General features: G+C 44.5%; 1 protein-coding gene across 1 annotated transcript in view; it reads left to right on the top strand.

Moving 5' to 3' along the window:
* The first annotated feature begins 6,143 nt into the window (after positions 1-6,143).
* The window catches only part of mtmr9 (myotubularin related protein 9), a 38,303-nt gene continuing 24,992 nt past the window's right edge, over positions 6,144-19,454 (top strand). Inside the window, exons 1-6 of the mRNA XM_064925758.1 lie at positions 6,144-6,215; positions 7,690-7,874; positions 8,442-8,550; positions 9,178-9,303; positions 11,641-11,814; positions 12,467-12,684. Of these exons, the coding sequence (XP_064781830.1) occupies positions 6,144-6,215; positions 7,690-7,874; positions 8,442-8,550; positions 9,178-9,303; positions 11,641-11,814; positions 12,467-12,684 (884 nt within the window). The remainder of the gene's footprint in view (positions 6,216-7,689; positions 7,875-8,441; positions 8,551-9,177; positions 9,304-11,640; positions 11,815-12,466; positions 12,685-19,454) is intronic.

The raw sequence follows: 19,454 nt of genomic DNA, 5'->3' as shown, positions 1-19,454 counted from the left end.
TGCAAAGTGAATTACCTTCAGGTTGCTCTCCCACCATTCCTTATACCATCAAGAGACTTGACCATGGCAGTGTTAAGGTTCTGGTTGATTCGTTCATCCAAACCTGGAGGAGGGGTAGGAAAGGGATATCAATTGACAATGGTTGATATTGAAACATGTCTGATTTTGTACCATAGAAAAACCATAACAACGACTTGTCAATAAAAAAATAAAAACCTTGGTCACATCCTATAATATCCTTATCTTGTTCCGAAGTTCACGACCTCGGTCACTCAAAACGACCTCAGCAGAACCGTAGGTATTGAAGATGTCCAATATTGCCTTGGAGGTGGCCTTGCCAGTCTTGTCCTTGATGGGTATCATACAAAATAAAAAAAATACATTTTTGGTTCCAATGGGTAATAGGTAATGGGTTACACAAGGGGATTTAGAGTCCAGCACAATCTCTTCCTTTACTGACTTCAATGGGTATTGCCTCCATCCACTTGGTAAAGCGATCGGTCGTCATCAGACACCAGCTGTTGCCATTCCTGGATTATAGTGAAGAGTCCGATGAGTTCCACCACTAACATTTGAAGTGAGATTAGAAGATTACTTTATTGTTTCCCGTGTCTGTGTCATACAGTATGCATATTTTAATATTTGTAAGGATACTGACACCAACACACACACACACACACACACACACACACACACACACACACACACACACACACACACACACACACACACACACACACACACACACACACACACACACACACACACACACACACACACACACATACACATTCAATAATGTTTAACTCTGCTGTGGTCAAATAAAGCATCTTATCAGGGCAAAATGTGAATTTGTGGCAATTTACCGATCATGAGCCATGGTGAAACAACCGATGGGCTTCAACTCCACCACCAGTCTTCACCCTCTCAAACGTCTGGCAGACGAGACAGGTACTGACCTATAAGCACAAAGTGACACATTGAAACATTGTGTGCTCTCTGATATGACATTCATTGATATCATAATAATGTCAGATATAATAGAATGTTATTGATAAACAAAAAGGTAATTTCACTTGCCCAGCTGTCCTCATCCTTGACAATTCCACGCCAGAAGAAGTGTAGGTTGATTTTGGCAATCATGCTCTTCACTCCCGAAATGGCCAGCATGCATCTCGGTCAGCATGGCCTCCTCCTCCTCCTCAGTGAAAATCACCCTGCTGTGTGGCTGGCCATGCTTCCCCCGTAGGTAGATATGATTGATTAACAAGTTGGAGGACAAGAGTTGTTGAAATACTCTTGTCTAAGTGCATTGACACTGCTGTCTCTCTCTGTTTCTCTCTCTTCCCACCTCTCTCTCTTTCTGTTTCTCTCTCTTCCCACCTCTCTCACTTTCATCCTTTCTTTCTTTGTTTCTCTCTCTTCCCACCTCTCTCTCTTTCGTCCCTTTCTCTCTCTGTTTCTCTCTCTTCCCACCTCTCTCTCTGTTTCTCTCTCTTCCCACCTCTCTCTCTGTTTCTCTCTCTTTCCACCTCTCTCTCTTTCATCCTTTCTCTCTCTTCCCACCTCTCTCTCTTTCATCATTTCTTCCTCTGTTTCTCTCTCTTCCCACCTCTCTCTTTCATCCTTTCTTCCTCTGTTTCTCTCTCTACCCACCTCTCTCTCTCTGTTTCTTTCTCTTTCCACCTCTCTCTCTTTCATCCTTTCTCTCTCTTCCCACCTCTCTCTCTTTCATTCTTTCTCTCTCTTCCCACCCCTCTCTCTCTATTTCTCTCTCTTCCCACCTCTCTCTCTCTTTCATCCTTTCTCTCTCTTCCCACCTCTCTCTCTTTCATCCTTTCTTTCTCTGTTTCTCTCTTTTCCCACCTCTCTCTTTTATTTCTCTGTTTCTCTCTCTCTCTTTCATCCTTTCTTTCTCTGTCTGTCTAGCGAAGACACCTAGTAAAGGTAAAGTGGAACTACCATTACTGCTCCACAAATGTAATCCCATTTGTAGCCATTGTTCTCTCTCTTACGTTTTATCTTAAAAAGATATGATCACGGTTGTTTTTTACTGTTAACCTTGGTTTATTGGCCATGGGTTACTGCCAAACAGTAGCCTGTATTGAGTTTGGCTGATAACCCCCCCCCCCCCCCGACCGGCAGAGGAAGCCCAGCGACCGGCAGAGGAAGTCCAGTGACCGGCAGTGGGATAACGTTGAAGCAAGATGGTTTTTGGCTGATATTGTGCTCTTTTTTTCTCATTGACTAAATATTTGATCTCCTTACAGTTTTCATTTTCAAAAGCTATTAACTGTAGCAAACAGAGCGGACTACAAACTAACCACTTTCTAGATAGCTTAGCTAAGACATTGCCTGCACCAAGCTTCCACTTTCCAGCTAATTATTTCACATTTAACTGACCAGGTAATCCAATTCAATTTGTAATGTGTCTCCATGCAGCATTTCTTTGCACAGGGTTCCCAGAAGCAATTGTCGCTTTGGTCAAAAATGGGAGGGAACCCAGAGACAGCGAAAACGAGTGTTTCATCCACGCCGCAAAACTTTCTGCAGCCTTGCCGAAGCACATGGGCGTCAAGTACAGGGAAAGGTTTGACGAAAACAAAATATGGCAAAACGCATGCACATCTGGTGTATATATGGCATTGGGATGCTTTCATCAGTGAGATAAGTAGTTTCAGACACTTATTGAGGCTTGAAGGACAGCTGGTGTTTGGTTGCTGGAATAATTTTTAGTGTGAAGGTAGCCTACTTTTTGAAGGTGGTTTGACAATCAGATGAAAAACATAATTGTATTCATGGCACACAAATGCAACGGGGCGGCAGGGTAGCCTAGTGGTTAGAACATTGGACGAGTAACTGGAAGGTTACAAGTTCAAACCCCCGAGCTGACAAGGTACAAATCTGTTGTTCTGCCCCTGAACAGGCAGTTAACCCACTGTTCCTAGGCCATCATTGAAAATAAGAATTTGTTCTTAACTAACTTGCCTGGTAAAATAAACATTAAAAGGTAATAGTGTTTTCACAATTAAATTACACCTTTACTGTAAAACCCATTAAAACCAGTGGGGGGAGGGCGTGGGCCTCTGCCTGGGGCCTCCATATCACTATGTCCTGTCGCTAGCTTAAATAGACACATCTTGAATGGGATTTTTTTATTGTGCGAATTACATTTTTTAACGCAACATGTAAAGTGTTTGTCCCATGTTTCATGAGCTGAAATAAAAAGATCCCTGAAATGTTCCACATGCACCATAAAGCGTATTTCTCACAATTTTTGTGCACAATTGTGTTTATATCCCTGTTAGTGAGCATTTCTCCTTTGCCAAGATAATCCATCCCCCTGACTGGTGTGCCATATCAAGAAGCTGAATAAACAGCATGATCATTACACAGGTGCACTTTGTGCTGGGGACAATAAAAAGCCACTCTAAAATGTGCCGTTTTGTCACACAACACAATGCCACAGATGTCTCAAGTTTTGAGGGAACGTGCAATTGGCACGCTGACTGCAGGAATGTCCAATTAAACGTTAATTTCCCATAAGTCGCCTCCAACGTAATTTGAGAGAATTTGGCAGCACACCCAACCAGCCTCTCCACCGCAGATCACATGAAGCCAGCAAAGAACCTCAACATCCGTCTTCTTCACCTCCGGGATCGTCTGAGACCAGCCACCCAGACAGCTGATGAAACTGAGGAGTATTTCTGCCTGTAATAAAGCCCTTTTGTGGGGAAAAACTCATTCTGATTGGCTGGGCCTGGCTCCCAAGTGGGTGGGTCTATGCCCTCCCAGTCCCACCCATGGCTGTACCCCTTGCCAATCATGTGAAATCCATAGATTAGATACTAATTAATTAATTTCAATTGTCTGATTTCCTTATGAACTGTAACTCATTAAAATCGTTGAAATTGTTGCATGTTGTGTTTATATTTTAGTTTGGTGCTGCATCCATGGAAAAGTCTCACTGGCACCACCTGCTGGTTTCTCAAACTTCAGTTTTAGTAAAAAATAAAGTTAAAACCCTTGAATGAGTATGTGTGTCCAAACATTTGACTGGTACTATGTGTATCTAATCGGTCTCCACCGCTGACTATAATTCAAATAGTTAGATTAGATACACATAGTACCAGTCAAATGTCATTCAAGTGTTTTTTCTTTATTTTTTACTATTTTATACAATATAGAATAATAGTGAAGACATCAAAATTATCAAATAACACATATGGAATCATGTAGTAACCAAAAAAGTGTTAAAAAAAAATCAAGATGTATTTTATATTTCAGATTCTTCAAAAGTAGCCACCCTTTGCCTTGATGACAGTTTGCACATTCTTGGCATTCTCTCAACCAGCTTCATGAGATGAGAGTCACCTGGAATGCGTTTCAATTAAAAGGTGTACCTTGTTAAAAGTTCATTTGTGGAATTTCTTTCCTTCTTTATGTGTTTGAGCCAATCAGTTGTGTTGTGACAAGGTAGGGGTGGTATACAGAAGATAGCCCTCTTTGGTAAAATACCAAGTCAATATTACAGCTCAACTACTCAAAGAGAAAAGACAGTCCATCATCCCTTTAAGACATGAAGGTCAGTCAATCCGGAAAATAAAGTTTCTTTAAGGGCAGTCGCAAAAACCAACAAGTGCGATGAGGAAACTGTCTTTCATGAGGACCACCACAGGATATCATGTCCCAGAGTTACCTCTCCTGCAGATCATACTGTAATGACCCTGGGTTTATAAGCGCGGATATCGACTCTGCCACTCGAGCATGCTTTTGCGCGCTAGACTTCGGGCTAGCAGGTGGAGGGTTCGAGACCTGCTCCCTGCCTGTTTCATTACATTGGTGTCAGCGGTGATCGGACCTTGCATCCACGACAGTGCGTGTGCTTGGCCGGTGAGCACGTTCCTGTAAGACGTAGAGTAGCAAGCTAGCGCAAGGACGCACTCTTTGAAAGTAGGGAGTAGTGTTAACGATCCTACGTTTATAAGCGCGGATATCGACTCTGCCACTTGAGCATGCTTTTGGGGTGGAGTCAATAGTGCACTGGACTTCGGGCTAGAAGGTTGAGGGTTTGAGGCCTGCTCGCTGCCTGTTTCATTACAATATGTTAATCAGAGTTAACTGCATCTCAGATTGCAGCCCAAATAAATGCTTCAGAGTTCAAGTAACAGACACATCTCAACATCAACTGTTCAGAGGACACTGTGTCAGGCCTTCATTGTTGAATTTCTCCAAAAAAACACTACTAAAGGACACCAATTAGAAGAAGAGACATGCTTGGGCCAGGAAACACAAGCATTGGACATTAGACCGGTAGAAATCTGTCCTTTGGTCTGATGAGTCTAAATTTGAGATTTTTGGTTCCAACCACCGTGTCTTTGTGAGACGCAGAGTAGGTGAACGGATGATCTCCGCATGTGTGGTTTCCACCGTGAAGCATGGAGGAGGTGTGGGGATTATTTGCTGGTGACACTGTCTGTGATATATTTAGAATTCAAGGAACACTTAACTGGTATGGCTTCCCCAGCATTCTGCAGCGATACGCCATCCCATCTGGTTGCACTTAGTGGTAATATAATTTATTTTTCAACAGGACAATGACCCAAAACACACCTCCAGGCTGTGCAAGGGCTATTTGACCAATTAGAAGAGTGATGGATTGCTGCATCAGATGACCTGGAAACGACAATCCCTCGACCTCAACCTAATTGAGATGGTTAGGGATGAGTTGGACCACAGAGTAAAGGAAAAGCAGTCAAAAAAGTGCTCAGCATATGTGGGAACTCCTTTAAGACTGTAGAAAAAGCATTCCTCATGAAGCTGGTTGAGAGAATGCCAAGAATGTGCAAAGCTGTCTGTCATCAAGGCAAAGGGTGGCTACTTTTGAAGAACCTCAAATCTCAAATATAGTTTTGGTTACTACATGATTCCATATGTTATTTGATCGTTTTGATGTCTTCACAATTATTCTACAATGTAGAAAATAGTAAAAAATAGCAGAAAACCCTTGAATGAGTAGGTGTGTCCGAACTGTTGACTGGTACTGTATATGTAGCATCTATAGTGTCGTTGTGAATTAGAAATAGTTTTCCATTGATTGGCATCGGAACCGTAATGTCAGATGTCCTCTTGTTCCAGTCGGCATGTTTTTGTGTTCCCACTTCATTCTCACTCAACCAGTAACATTTTTGGTCAAACATCAGCAGAGGTGCCAGGTAGGATACTAGTGTTTACACTAGTTACATTTAAAATCTAAATGGTTGTTGTTGGACGTGTTGATTAACCAATGTATCGGACAAATATATCATTATCAGCTTTGCTACACTTTCAGGCTGCAGTGTCTACGCAGTTAGCTAGTTAACCTTAGATAGGAAGTTAGCTCGTTAGCTAAATCTGTCATTTGTTGATAAAACTCAACTATGGTCTCCAACCGCTCGCTACTTTATTCCGTTACCTGTATAAAGCCGTCTGTCAGGAACCAAAGATACATGTTTTGTATGAACTTAAAATGATCTAATATCAGCCTACTAGCTTGCGTACGTCGTTAGTTAGCTAGCTAGATGCCTAGCCGGTAGCTAATGTTAGTGGAGCTAGCTAAGAGACGTGGCTTTCTAAACAACTGGCTACTCGGGAAATCAATTCAATTATTGGCACATGTTAAATATATAGAAGTGAAATAAACAAAAATATACAGTAAACATTACACTGCATAGAAGTTCCAAAATAAAAAGAGGATTAAACATGTAATTAAAACAATATATCCAACGGGGACAAATCGATTTGAACTGTCAACCAACTCGGGAACTCGGGTCTCTTTCTTGAACTCCGACCCGAAGATCACCGATGTCTTGATTTGACCTCGTATTTTTCCGAGTTCGCATTTGTTTTGAACGCGGCATGAGGGCTGTCACTCCTACCTCGGAGTTGGTGAGTTATCTTATGTTGCTTTCAATACAACTAATGCCGCGTTCAATACAACTGCGAACTCGGAAATCGCCGATTTCTGAACGTTCAATCTACATGGGAACTCGGGGCGGAAACGAGCTCCGACTGTTGAAAAATCGACTTGAATACTCATCCAACTCGGGTCTCTTTATAAAACTCTGACCTGAAGGTCACTGCCATCATGATTTGTTTTGAACTCGGGGGATAAAATAAAACAGGTAATATCATGACATCGGTGATGATTTGACAGATACGTGAATATTTTTCTCAGTCGGAGCTGTCCCCCCCCCCCAGAGTTCCCAGTTGTCTTGATCAAACTGCAGTCGGGGAGTTCGCAGTTGTTTTGAACGCTGTATTTTTTTTGAGCTCAGACTTCCCGACCTGAAGATCACTGATTTCATAATTTCACCGCTATATATGTATGTATGTATGTATGTATGTATGTATGTATGTATGTATGTATGTATATATATTTTCTTCGAGTTCCCAGTTGTCTTGAAAGCACAATTTGATTACCAGGAGCATGTTAACTAGCTCGGTGGCCAAAGCTAGTATTGCAAGCATCTGATGTCTATCAAACATGAAATTATAATTTCTTGTTGTGAAAAGGAAACTGCACCTCTTGGTTTAAAAAATACAGACTGCTCTACTCCGGGGAAGTGCAACTATCTCTGGTTAATGAACAAATACAAAAAGGCTAGCTAACTCACACTATCGCCTTATGGTACGCTGTCTCTGTTTTAGGAAATGGAGTTTGCTGAGCTGATTAAGACCCCCAGAGTGGATGGGGTGGTGTTGAGGAGACCTTTCCTGCCCACAGTGGAGGGAACACTCTGTCTGACAGGACATCACCTCATACTGAGCTCCAGACAGGACAACACAGAGGAACTCTGGCTGCTGCATGCTAACATTGACGCCATAGAGAAGAGGTGGGTGGTTGGTAGCTCTGTTCCAGGCTCAGCGTCAGGCTGCTGCATGCTAACATCGACCCCATAGAGAAGAGGTGGGTGGTCGGTAGCTCTGTTCCAGGCTCAGCGTCAGGCTGCTGCATGCTAACATCGACCCCATAGAGAAGAGGTGGGTGGTCTGTAGCTCAGGCTCAGCGTCAGGCTGCTGCATGCTAACATCGACCCCATAGAGAAGAGGTGGGTGGTTGGTAGCTCAGGCTCAGCGTCAGGCTGCTGCATGCTAACATCGACCCCATAGAGAAGAGGTGGGTGGTCGGTAGCTCTGTTCCAGGCTCAGCGTCAGGCTGCTGCATGCTAACATCGACCCCATAGAGAAGAGGTGGGTGTGTGTGTACAGGACAACACAATGGGGTTGTAGGGGGATATTTGGGGTTAGGGACTTGCTAGTAGGTATCAAGACCTGAGTGTCAGGGTTGAGGATGGGTTGAGGGGTTAGTATCAGGTTGAAGGTAAGGAGGGGTTAGGATCAGGGGTGAAGGGTTATGATCAAGCTTAGGGCCAGTGTTAACCTTCTCCCCCTGTCTGCAGGTTTGTGGGGTCTCTGGGCACCATCATAGTCAAGTGTAAAGACCTCAGGGTGATTCAGCTGGATATCCCTGGCATGGAGGAGTGCCTCAACATCGCCAGCTCTATCGAGGTGAGGAGGGACTATAGTCTCCATGTTTTATATTGGAACATCAATGGAATGAATAGGAACAATGCAGGTTGACCAGTAAACTAGCCTCTGGTATCAATCCCACCGTGGAGATTAACAATGGTATCAATGTATCAATTCCAACCTGGAGATAGACCTCTAGAGGAGTTTCTCTGTGGTTCTAATCTCATTCATAGACACTTCCGCCTAAATGCCTGGTCTGGCAACAAGTCAAACTCGGCATTCGTCAGCCGACAAAGACAGTCGGAAGAACCCCCCCCCCCGCCTCCAAATAAATTGTCTTAATCTACCCACCAATCCTCTCCGACAACACCTTCCTAACTCTCCCCTTTACACTAGCAAAGCACAGATCCACACATCAGTCATGTGATTCGCTAAAATTCAATTATGACAAATACTTTAGTCAGTAGGTCCCTCAGAATTCTATGGTCACTCCCACTAAGGTCGACTCTGAGTGGTTGCTATCCCAGGCTTGTATGTGCTGTGCACAATAACCCGGGGAAGAGGTTACGAGCTGTGGTTCTCAGGCTGTGGTCACATTCTCTATGAAGTGTGTAGTCGTTCACTACAGAGTGCACACTCAACGTCATATCTGCTCTCTTCCTCTAGGTTCTGTCCACTCTGGACTCTGTCTCGTTGATGTACCCGCTCTTCTACCGGCCCATGTTTCAGGTCATCGAGGACGGATGGAAGTCTTTCCTTCCAGAGGATGCTTTCAAAGACCTGGAGTCCATGGTATGTAGGGCTGCTCTGCTCACCCTGGAACCTGCTGAGATAATACGTTGAGTCTACAAAACATTAAGAACACCTTCCTGATATTGAGTTGCACTCTCTTTTTGCCCTCAGAACAGCCTCAGTTCGTCAGGTCGTTGACTCTACGAGGGGTCGAAAGCGTTCCACAGGGATGCTGGCCCATGTTGACTCTACGAGGGGTCGAAAGCGTTCCACAGGGATGCTGGCCCATGTAGACTCTACGAGGGGTCGAAAGCGTTCCACAGGGATGCTGGCCCATGTAGACTCTACGAGGGGTCGAAAGCGTTCCACAGGGATGCTGGCCCATGTAGACTCTACGAGGGGTCGAAAGCGTTCCACAGGGATGCTGGCCCATGTAGACTCTACGAGGGGTCGAAAGCGTTCCACAGGGATGCTGGCCCATGTAGACTCTACGAGGGGTCGAAAGCGTTCCACAGGGATGCTGGCCCATGTAGACTCTACGAGGGGTCGAAAAGCGTTCCACAGGGATGCTGGCCCATGTTGACTCACGATGCTGGCCCATGTTGACTCTACGAGGGGCGAAAGCGTTCCACAGGGATGCTGGCCCATGTAGACTCTACGAGGGGTCGAAAGCGTTCCACAGGGATGCTGGCCCACGTTGATTCACACGGATGTCAAGTTTGCTGTATGTCCTTTGGGTGGTGGACCATTCTTGATACACACAGGAAACTGTTGTGTGAAAAACCCAGCAGTGTTAGTTTTTGACACAACCCGGTACACCTGGTTATTACCACCATACCCCATTCAAAGGCACTTAAATATTATGTCTTGCCCATTTACCCTCTGAATGGCAGAGGTATGCAATCCATGTCTCAAGACTTAAAATCCTTCATTAACCCGCGTTAACCCTGTATGTCTGTTTCTAATTACAGCTGGGTGTTGTATGGCTGTTTCTAATTTCAGCTGGGTGTTGTATGTCTGTTTCTAATTTCAGCTGGGTGTTGTATGTCTGTTTCTAATTACAGCTGGGTGTTGTATGGCTGTTTCTAATTTCAGCTGGGTGTTGTATGTCTGTTTCTAATTACAGCTGGGTGTTGTATGTCTGTTTCTAATTACAGCTGGGTGTTGTATGTCTGTTTCTAATTTACCGCTGTATGGCTGTTTCTAATTTACCGCTGTATGGCTGTTTCTAATTACAGCTGTATGGCTGTTTCTAATTTACCGCTGTATGGCTGTTTCTAATTACAGCTGTATGGCTGTTTCTAATTACAGCTGTATGGCTGTTTCTAATTACAGCTGTATGGCTGTTTCTAATTACCGCTGGGTGTTGTATGGCTGTTTCTAATTACAGCTGGGTGTTGTATGGCTGTTTCTAATTACCGCTGTATGGCTGTTTCTAATTACCGCTGTATGGCTGTTTCTAATTTACCGCTGTATGGCTGTTTCTAATTTACCGCTGTATGGCTGTTTCTAATTACTGCTGGGTGTTGTATGGCTGTTTCTAATTTACCGCTGTATGGCTGTTTCTAATTACTGCTGGGTGTTGTATGGCTGTTTCTTTTAGATCTGGATGTTTCAAGGTTTATTTGTCAAATAAGGAAAACGGTTCTTTCATTATGTTAATTTTCAATAATGTTCTGTCAAATCAAATCAAATGTTTTTCTAAAGCCCTTTTTACATCAGCAGATGTCACAGTGACATAAAAACCCATCCACCCATCTTTCCTTAATCCACCCATGATCAAATCTCCACCCATCCTCACTACCCCTCCTCCCTCTATTCCATCCATCATCCCTCCTCTCCATCCATCATCCCCCTCCATCCATCCATCATCCCCTCTCCATCCATCATCCCTCCATCCATCCATCATCCCTCCTCTCCATCCATCCATCCTTCCCTCCTCTCCACCCATCCATCCCTCCTCTCCACCCATCCCTCCTCTCCACCCATCCCTCGCTCCTCTCCATCCATCCCTCGCTCCTCTCCATCCATCATCCCTCCATCCATCCCTCGCTCCTCTCCATCCATCCCTCCTCTCCATCCATCCCTCCTCTCCATCCATCCCTCCCTCCTCTCCATCCCTCCCTCCTCTCCATCCATCCCTCCCTCTCTCCTTCCATCCCTCCTCTCCCGCCATCCCTCCTCTCCATCCATCCCTCCTCTCCATCCATCCCTCCTCTCCATCCATCCCTCCTCTCCATCCATCCATCCCTCCTCTCCATCCATCCTTCGCTCCTCTCCATCCATCCTTCGCTCCTCTCCATCCATCCCTCGCTCCTCTCCATCCATCCCTCGCTCCTCTCCTCTCCATCCATCCCTCCCCTCCCTCCTCTCCCTCCCTCCATCCATCTCTCCTAGACTGAAGAGTGGCGTCTGAGTGATGTGAATAAGGACTACAGTGTGTGTTCCTCCTACCCTCCTCTGGTGGCCGTACCTAAAGATGTGGATGACGACACCCTAAGGAAAGCTGCCGCCTTCCGCCACGGGGGACGCTTCCCCGTACTCAGCTACTATCACAAGAAGAACGGCATGGTGAGAGGAGTGCACGGCACCATGGGAAATTGAGTTTATAGTCAATGTAGTTCACCGTAGAGAAGTGTTCTCGTCTACCATGTTCATAATTTATGTGGCAGAATGACTTGAGGTCTTTTAGGCTTTTCAAGGTATTATAAACCCCAACTGAATTGGTCTATTTGAGTCTGATCTTAAAGGGAAACTCCACCCAAAAACTGTCTTTTGGTATTTGCATCATTAGTCCATTGTTGCAAAAAAAAAAAAAAATAAAAAATTGCATGTCATCAATCAATATTAGTTGGAATCGGCTAAACTTTGAACATTGAGATATTAAATAAATGATAGAGACGAAGCCTTGAATAGGAAGAGTGAAAGAGACTGGTATACACTTTCATAATACAGAAATACAGCCGGTGTGATTGTTTTTGGCCGGCAATGTCCTTCAAGCCTTTCAGAGGTCGTAAAAGTCTAATCTTTCTGTATGTTCAGTAGCACGTATAACATAAATACATTTACATTTTAGTCACTTAGCAGGCATTTTTATTCAGTGACTTGAGTGAAAAATATAACAACCTAATTAACCAATCAAGATGCTCAATTTCTGTCTTTCTCTGTGGTGTCTGCTTCTTGACCCCTGACCTCTAGTCCCTGATTCGCTCTCTGTCACCAGGTGATGATGCGTTCAGGCCAGCCGCTGACCGGCACCAACGGGCGTCGCTGTAAGGAAGACGAGAAGTTGATCAACGCCACGTTGCGGGCAGGGAAACGGGGCTACATCATCGACACGCGTACCGTCAGCGTGGCGCAGCAGGCCAAGGCACGGGGAGGAGGGTTCGAATCAGAGGCCAACTACCCACAGTGGAGGAGGATTCACAAGGCTATAGAGAGGTGATGGAAGGGTGATAGTGATCAAATCACATCACATTTTTCATATACACATGGTTAGTAGATGTTAATGGTCACATGGTTAGCAGATGTTAATGGTCACATGGTTAGCAGATGTTAACTTCTTGAAACTCCCCATCCCGGATCCGGGTTTGTGACTAAAGCCTCAGGCTCATTAGCAAAATAAGCAACGTTAACGATTTCTGAAAATCGCAAATAAAATGAAAATAATACACATGGTCTGCTCTCAAGCTTAGCCTTTTCTTAACAACACTGTCATCTCAGATTTTCAAAATATGCTTTTGAACCATAGAAATTGACTAATTTGTGTAAGAGTATGCAAAGCTAGCATAGCATTTTGAGTGCAGCATTTAACACGCAACATTTTCACAAAAACCAGATAACCAAATAAATAAAATCATTTACCTTTGAAGAGCTTCTGATGTTTTCAATGAGGAGACTCTCAGTTACATACCAAATGCGCAGTTTTTCCTGAAAGCGTCTGTGTGTAGGAGAAATCGTTCCGTTTACTACATTGCGTCTGGCTACCGAAACGAACCGAAAATTCAGTCACCTACAACGTAAAACGTTTTCCGGATTAACTACATAATATCGACCGAAACATGGCAAACGTTGTTTGGAATCAATCCTCAAGGTGTTTTTTCACATATCTCTTCATTGATATGCAGTTCGTGGAAGCTTGCTTTCCTCTCTGTATCCCATGGAAAAATACTGGCAGGTGACTTTTGCGCACCAAGCTGGCGCAGGACACCGGGCGGACACCTGGTAAATGTGGTCTCTTATGGTCAATCTTCCAATGATCTGCCTACAAATACGTCACAATGCTGCAGACACCTTGGGAAACGACAGAAAGGGCAGGCTCATTTAACGCATTCACAGCCATATAAGGAGACAATGGAAAACAGAGCCTGAGAAAAATCCTGCTCATTTCCTGGATGCCATCTCATCTTGGTTTTGCCTGAAGCTCACGTTCTAGGGCACGACAGAGAATATCTTTAACAGTTCTGGACACGTCAGAGTGTTTTCTTTAGAGAATGCTATCAATTATATGCATAGTCGAGCATCTTTTTGTGACAAAATATCTTGTTTAAAATAGGAGCTTTTCATCCAAAAATGAAATAGCAGTCCCCATAGATGTAAGAGGTTAATGGTCACATGGTTAGCAGATGTTAATGGTCACATGGTTAGCAGATGTTAATGGTCACATGGTTAGCAGATGTTAATGGTCACATGGTTAGCAGATGTTAATGGTCACATGGTTAGCAGATGTTAATGGTCACATGGTTAGCAGATGTTAATGGTCACATGGTTAGCAGATGTTAATGGTCACATGGTTAGCAGATGTTAATGGTCACATACACATGGTTAGCAGATGTTATTGTGAGTGTAGCTAAATGCTTGTGCTTCTAGTTCCGACCGTGCAGTAATATCTAACAAGTAATCTAACAATTTCCACAACAACGACCCAATACACACAAATCTAAGTAAATGGATGGAATAAGAATATGTACATATAAATATATGGATGAGCGATGGCCGAGCGGCATAGGTAAGATACAATAGATGGTATAAAATACTGTATTATACATATGAGATGAGTAATACAAGTTATATAAACGTTATTAAAGTGACTAGTAGAAAGGCTGCTGCCTACATGTGTTAGTGGTGGCTGTTTAACAGTCTGATGGCCTTGAGATAGACTGTTAAACAGCTTCTGAGGGCCTTGAGATAGAGAAGCTGTTTAACAGTCTGAGGGCCTTGAGATAGAAGCTGTTTAACAGTCTGAGGGCCTTGAGATAGAGAAGCTGTTTAACAGTCTGAGGGCCTTGAGATAGAGAAGCTGTTTAACAGTCTGAGGGCCTTGAGATAGAGAAGCTGTTTAACAGTCTGAGGGCCTTGAGATAGAGAAGCTGTTTAACAGTCTGAGGGCCTTGAGATAGAGAAGCTGTTTAACAGTCTGAGGGCCTTGAGATAGAAGCTGTTTAACAGTCTGAGGGCCTTGAGATAGAGAAGCTGTTTAACAGTCTGAGGGCCTTGAGATAGAAGCTGTTTAACAGTCTGAGGGCCTTGAGATAGAGAAGCTGTTTAACAGTCTGAGGGCCTTGAGATAGAGAAGCTGTTTAACAGTCTGAGGGCCTTGAGATAGAGAAGCTGTTTAACAGTCTGAGGGCCTTGAGATAGAAGCTGTTTAACAGTCTGAGGGCCTTGAGATAGAGAAGCTGTTTAACAGTCTGAGGGCCTTGAGATAGAGAAGCTGTTTAACAGTCTGAGGGCCTTGAGATAGAGAAGCTGTTTAACAGTCTGAGGGCCTTGAGATAGAAGCTGTTTAACAGTCTGATGGCCTTGAGATAGAGAAGCTGTTTAACAGTCTGATGGCCTTGAGATAGAAGCTGTTTAACAGTCTGAGGGCTTTGAGATAGAGAAGCTGTTTAACAGTCTGAGGGCCTTGAGATAGAGAAGCTGTTTAACAGTCTGAGGGCCTTGAGATAGAAGCTGTTTAACAGTCTGATGGCCTTGAGATAGAGAAGCTGTTTAACAGTCTGAGGGCCTTGAGATAGAGAAGCTGTTTAACAGTCTGATGGCCTTGAGATAGAGAAGCTGTTTAACAGTCTGAGGGCCTTGAGATAGAGAAGCTGTTTAACAGTCTGAGGGCCTTGAGATAGAGAAGCTGTTTAACAGTCTGAGGGCCTTGAGATAGAGAAGCTGTTTAACAGTCTGATGGCCTTGAGATAGAGAAGCTGTTTAACAGTCTGAGGGCCTTGAGATAGAAGCTGTTTAACAGTCTGATGGCCTTGAGATGGAGAAGCTGTTTAACAGTCTGAGGGCCTTGAGGTAGAGAAGCTGTTTAACAGTCTGATGGCCTTGAGATAGAGAAGCTGTTTAACAGTCTGAGGGCCTTGAGGTAGAAGCTGTTTAACAGTCTGATGGCCTTGAGATAGAGAAGCTGTTTAACAGTCTGAGGGCCTTGAGATAGAGAAGCTGTTTAACAGTCTGAGGGCCTTGAGATAGAGAAGCTGTTTAACAGTCTGAGGGCCTTGAGATAGAGAAGCTGTTTAACAGTCTGATGGCCTTGAGATAGAGAAGCTGTTTAACAGTCTGATGGCCTTGAGATAGAAGCTGTTTAACAGTCTGATGGCCTTGAGATAGAAGCTGTTTAACAGTCTGAGGGCCTTGAGATAGAGAAGCTGTTTAACAGTCTGATGGCCTTGAGATAGAAGCTGTTTAACAGTCTGAGGGCCTTGAGATAGAGAAGCTGTTTAACAGTCTGAGGGCCTTGAGATAGAGAAGCTGTTTAACAGCTTCTCTATCTCAAGGCCATCACACTGTGAAACAGCCATCACTAACTCAGAGAGACTGAAAAACTGCTTCTGGTTGACTTTCATAGCCGTTGTGGAACGGGAGGGTTGTAACTTCTCTCTGGGCAGGTGTCTAGGAGCCTTGCACTGGGCGCACACTGAGCAGGAGGAAACATAAAACTCATCTACCAAGGATTGGAAGACTGATGGATCATTCATCAACCCATACGGCACGATGAGGTACTCAAAACGCCCTGATGTGGTACTAAATGCCATCTTCCACTCGTCTCCCTCTCGGGATACGCACCAGGTTGTACGCACTCCTGAGATCCAGTTTTGTGAAGAAGCGCGCGTGCATTGACTCAATCACCGTGGCGATAAGAGGTAACTGTACCTGACCGTGACTTCATTGAGACCTCGATAATCAATGCACAGGCGCAGACCTTGAGGAGACGGGTGAAGAAACTCGAGGAGACGGGTGAAGAAACTCGAGGAGACGGGTGAAGAAACTCGAGGAGACGGGTGAAGAGTCTGAGGAGACGGGTGAAGAAACTCGAGGAGACGGGTGAAGAAACTCGAGGAGACGGGTGAAGTCTCGAGGAGACGGGTGAAGAAACTCGAGGAGACGGGTGAAGAAACTGTGTTGTGCTGACCGCACCACCCCGATGGAGAGGGGTGAGGTTTGATGGCGAGTTGATGGGGAGGGCGAGGTGAATGAGATGGTCAGGGAGAGGTGATGGTCAGGGAGAGGTGATGGTCAGGGAGAGGTGATGGGGAGGTATACAATAAGTGATCTTGTCGAGAATGATAGAGGCCTCTTCTGGCCAAAAGCCTGTATTAGCAAGGGCAGCACCATTGAGGACTTTCACCATTGAAGAACTCAACTTAGTGGGACTTCCTGTGGGTTACGGAAGGTTCACATGATTCCATCCAGGTCATCAGGAGGATCAGCCAATGAATTATACCTGTGAACAAACATTCTATAACTGCAGGTGGCAGTAAAGCACCAACCTTGTCTTTATACCTCAAACATCTGACTGCTTCAAAACGGAAATGACCTCACTGGCACTGCCCGCACTCCCAGACGGCCTAATGGAAACGATATAGACGAGTTAGTTGACAACTTCACATAAAACGATGTGCACGCCTCAATGGGGCAGAAGGCCGCGTGGTTTATGGTTCTGAACGGGCAGATCGCTTGCAACAATGACACAAAGATGCCATGTGGGGAATTGTGGGTGGCTCGTTTCATCGTGTTATTGATACCCTGTCTTGTTTTGACTCAAGTCAAGTCATTTGATAATAGGCAATAAAAATTTGCTAGCTCGCTAACCAATAACTAACAATGTATTTGAGAGACAAACTCGGATACCTCCTGCGCCTCAACCTGTTGTTTCAGCCTGCTGTTTCCCCAGTTTTACTTGAGTTCTTATTTATTTATGTGTTAGTGTCAACACATGCTACCAGCTAGCTAGCTAAGTTGCAATGGAGCTCGCTTTGCCTGGAATAGCTAACTAACATTTCCAACGCTGTAGAAGCTATGTTTATTGCGCTCTTGTCCGGGACAATATTGACAATGCAGACTTCCAATGTGGCAATTGTTTTAGCGGAGGATTACAGGAATGAGGTGACTATCCTTGCAAGCAAATGTCAATTTTGCTCGAACTTATGGGGGAAATTAATATTGGAACTTTCTAGTTCTCAACTCCAATGGATGCCGCTCGGGGCTGATGGATGATGCTTCCCTGCCTTGTCATCTGTCCATATCTGACTGGCCTGTGCTACCTGGAACGAGCCTGCCAAGGAAGTCTTCTCCATCTGCTTCTCCTCCTCCATCTTGTCGTGAAGTAGGTGATCAGCGAGGTTCGTTCGGACCAGATTGATATAAGGAATAGCTTCGCTCCCATTGGTGCCTGATCTACCGGCGCCTTCATCGATGGAATTGCCTGTGTCTGCGATGGCGGACTCCCAACACACTGACGCCAGCAGCAGCTTTGCCGCCGAGTTCGACTCCTTCCCCTCTCTTTGGATCTGACCGGGCACTGCCTGAAGGTCTAGACCTATCGCGGGGGCGCACTCTATCCTGCTTCTCGTGGGCCCGTGGAAAGGTTCAACGAATTGTGTGAGTGGTAGGAATGGGCAGACTTCTCTGTTCCCTTCTCCGGCTGCTGTATTAGACAGTTGAATGGTGAGAAATGTCTCAGTCCCTGGAGCAAAAACGTTGTGCTATCCAGGAGCACGAGTACAGGACATCAATAATCTGCTCCCAAACATTATAAACCTGCATCAGGAAATTGAGTCTATCGTATTTCAGGTGGGATTCAAAGACATTATGAAGGGCAGCTCAGAACATCTGAAGATGGATTTTAAACAACTGATTGGGTCTCTGCTTGACACCAACAAACGCCCCATAATATCTGGCCCTCTGCCCTCCCCAAATCGTGGCATTGAACAGTTCTACAGACTTGTATCCCTCCATAACTGGCTACCAGACTATTACAGCTCATTTACTGACAATGTTGATACCTTCTGGAAACAAAGTTTTATAAGGAGAATGGGATCCACCCAAATCACTTGGTTTCCTGGATCCTTTCACAGCATTATAAGGAGAATGTGATCCACCCAAATCACTTGGTTCCCTGGATCCTTTCACAGCATTATAAGGAGAATGGGATCCACCCAAATCACTTGGTTCCCTGGATCCTTTCACAGCATTATAAGGAGAATGGGATCCACCCAAATCATTTGGTTCCCTGGATCATTTCACAGCATTATAAGGCTGCGTTGAGACAATGACTTATCAATGACCCAAGCCCAGCTCAGTTAATCCCTACCATTGTGTCTCTGAGTTGTCATAATGCTTCAGTAAATGTACATTATACCAGGGGACGTTGGAAGACACAATGTAAGTAACCTAATTTATGTCCCTCTAACTGCCCTGAATGCCTTTGCTGATCCCACAGCAGTAATCATGTACCTATGAACCAGATGTATACTGTCAGAACTGAGGCGGTGTGCCCTAGTAGACAGTCTACTGTGTGCAGCTCACCCTGCACTAACATAAATAACATGATCATGTCTACTTATTCTAAGCTTTCCAGTAAAGCAATGAAAAGAATCAAGCATCCCCCGAAAAGTGTTAAAAAAACTGCCCACGTTAACCAATAACAAATAACCAAACAATAACAAATAACCTCTCTTGGATATGTTGGATGCTAGCATCCACCTGGCCAAAAGCCAGTGAAAATGCAGAATGCCAAATTCAAAGAAATTTCTGTAAAAATCCATATTTCATGAAATCACACATGTAAGATACCAAATTAAAGCTACACTTGTTGTGAATCCAGCCAACATGTCAGATTTCAAAAAGGCTTTTCGGCGAAAGCAATGCTATTATTTGAGGATAGAACCCCAGTAAACAGAGGGAAAAAGCATATTTCAACCCTGCAGGCGCGA

Source organism: Oncorhynchus masou, chromosome 19 (assembly GCF_036934945.1).
Source record: "Oncorhynchus masou masou isolate Uvic2021 chromosome 19, UVic_Omas_1.1, whole genome shotgun sequence".
Taxonomy (NCBI): Eukaryota; Metazoa; Chordata; class Actinopteri; order Salmoniformes; family Salmonidae; genus Oncorhynchus; species Oncorhynchus masou.
Note: the sequence above shows the minus strand (reverse complement) of the source record. Positions and strands in the feature narration are given on the sequence as shown.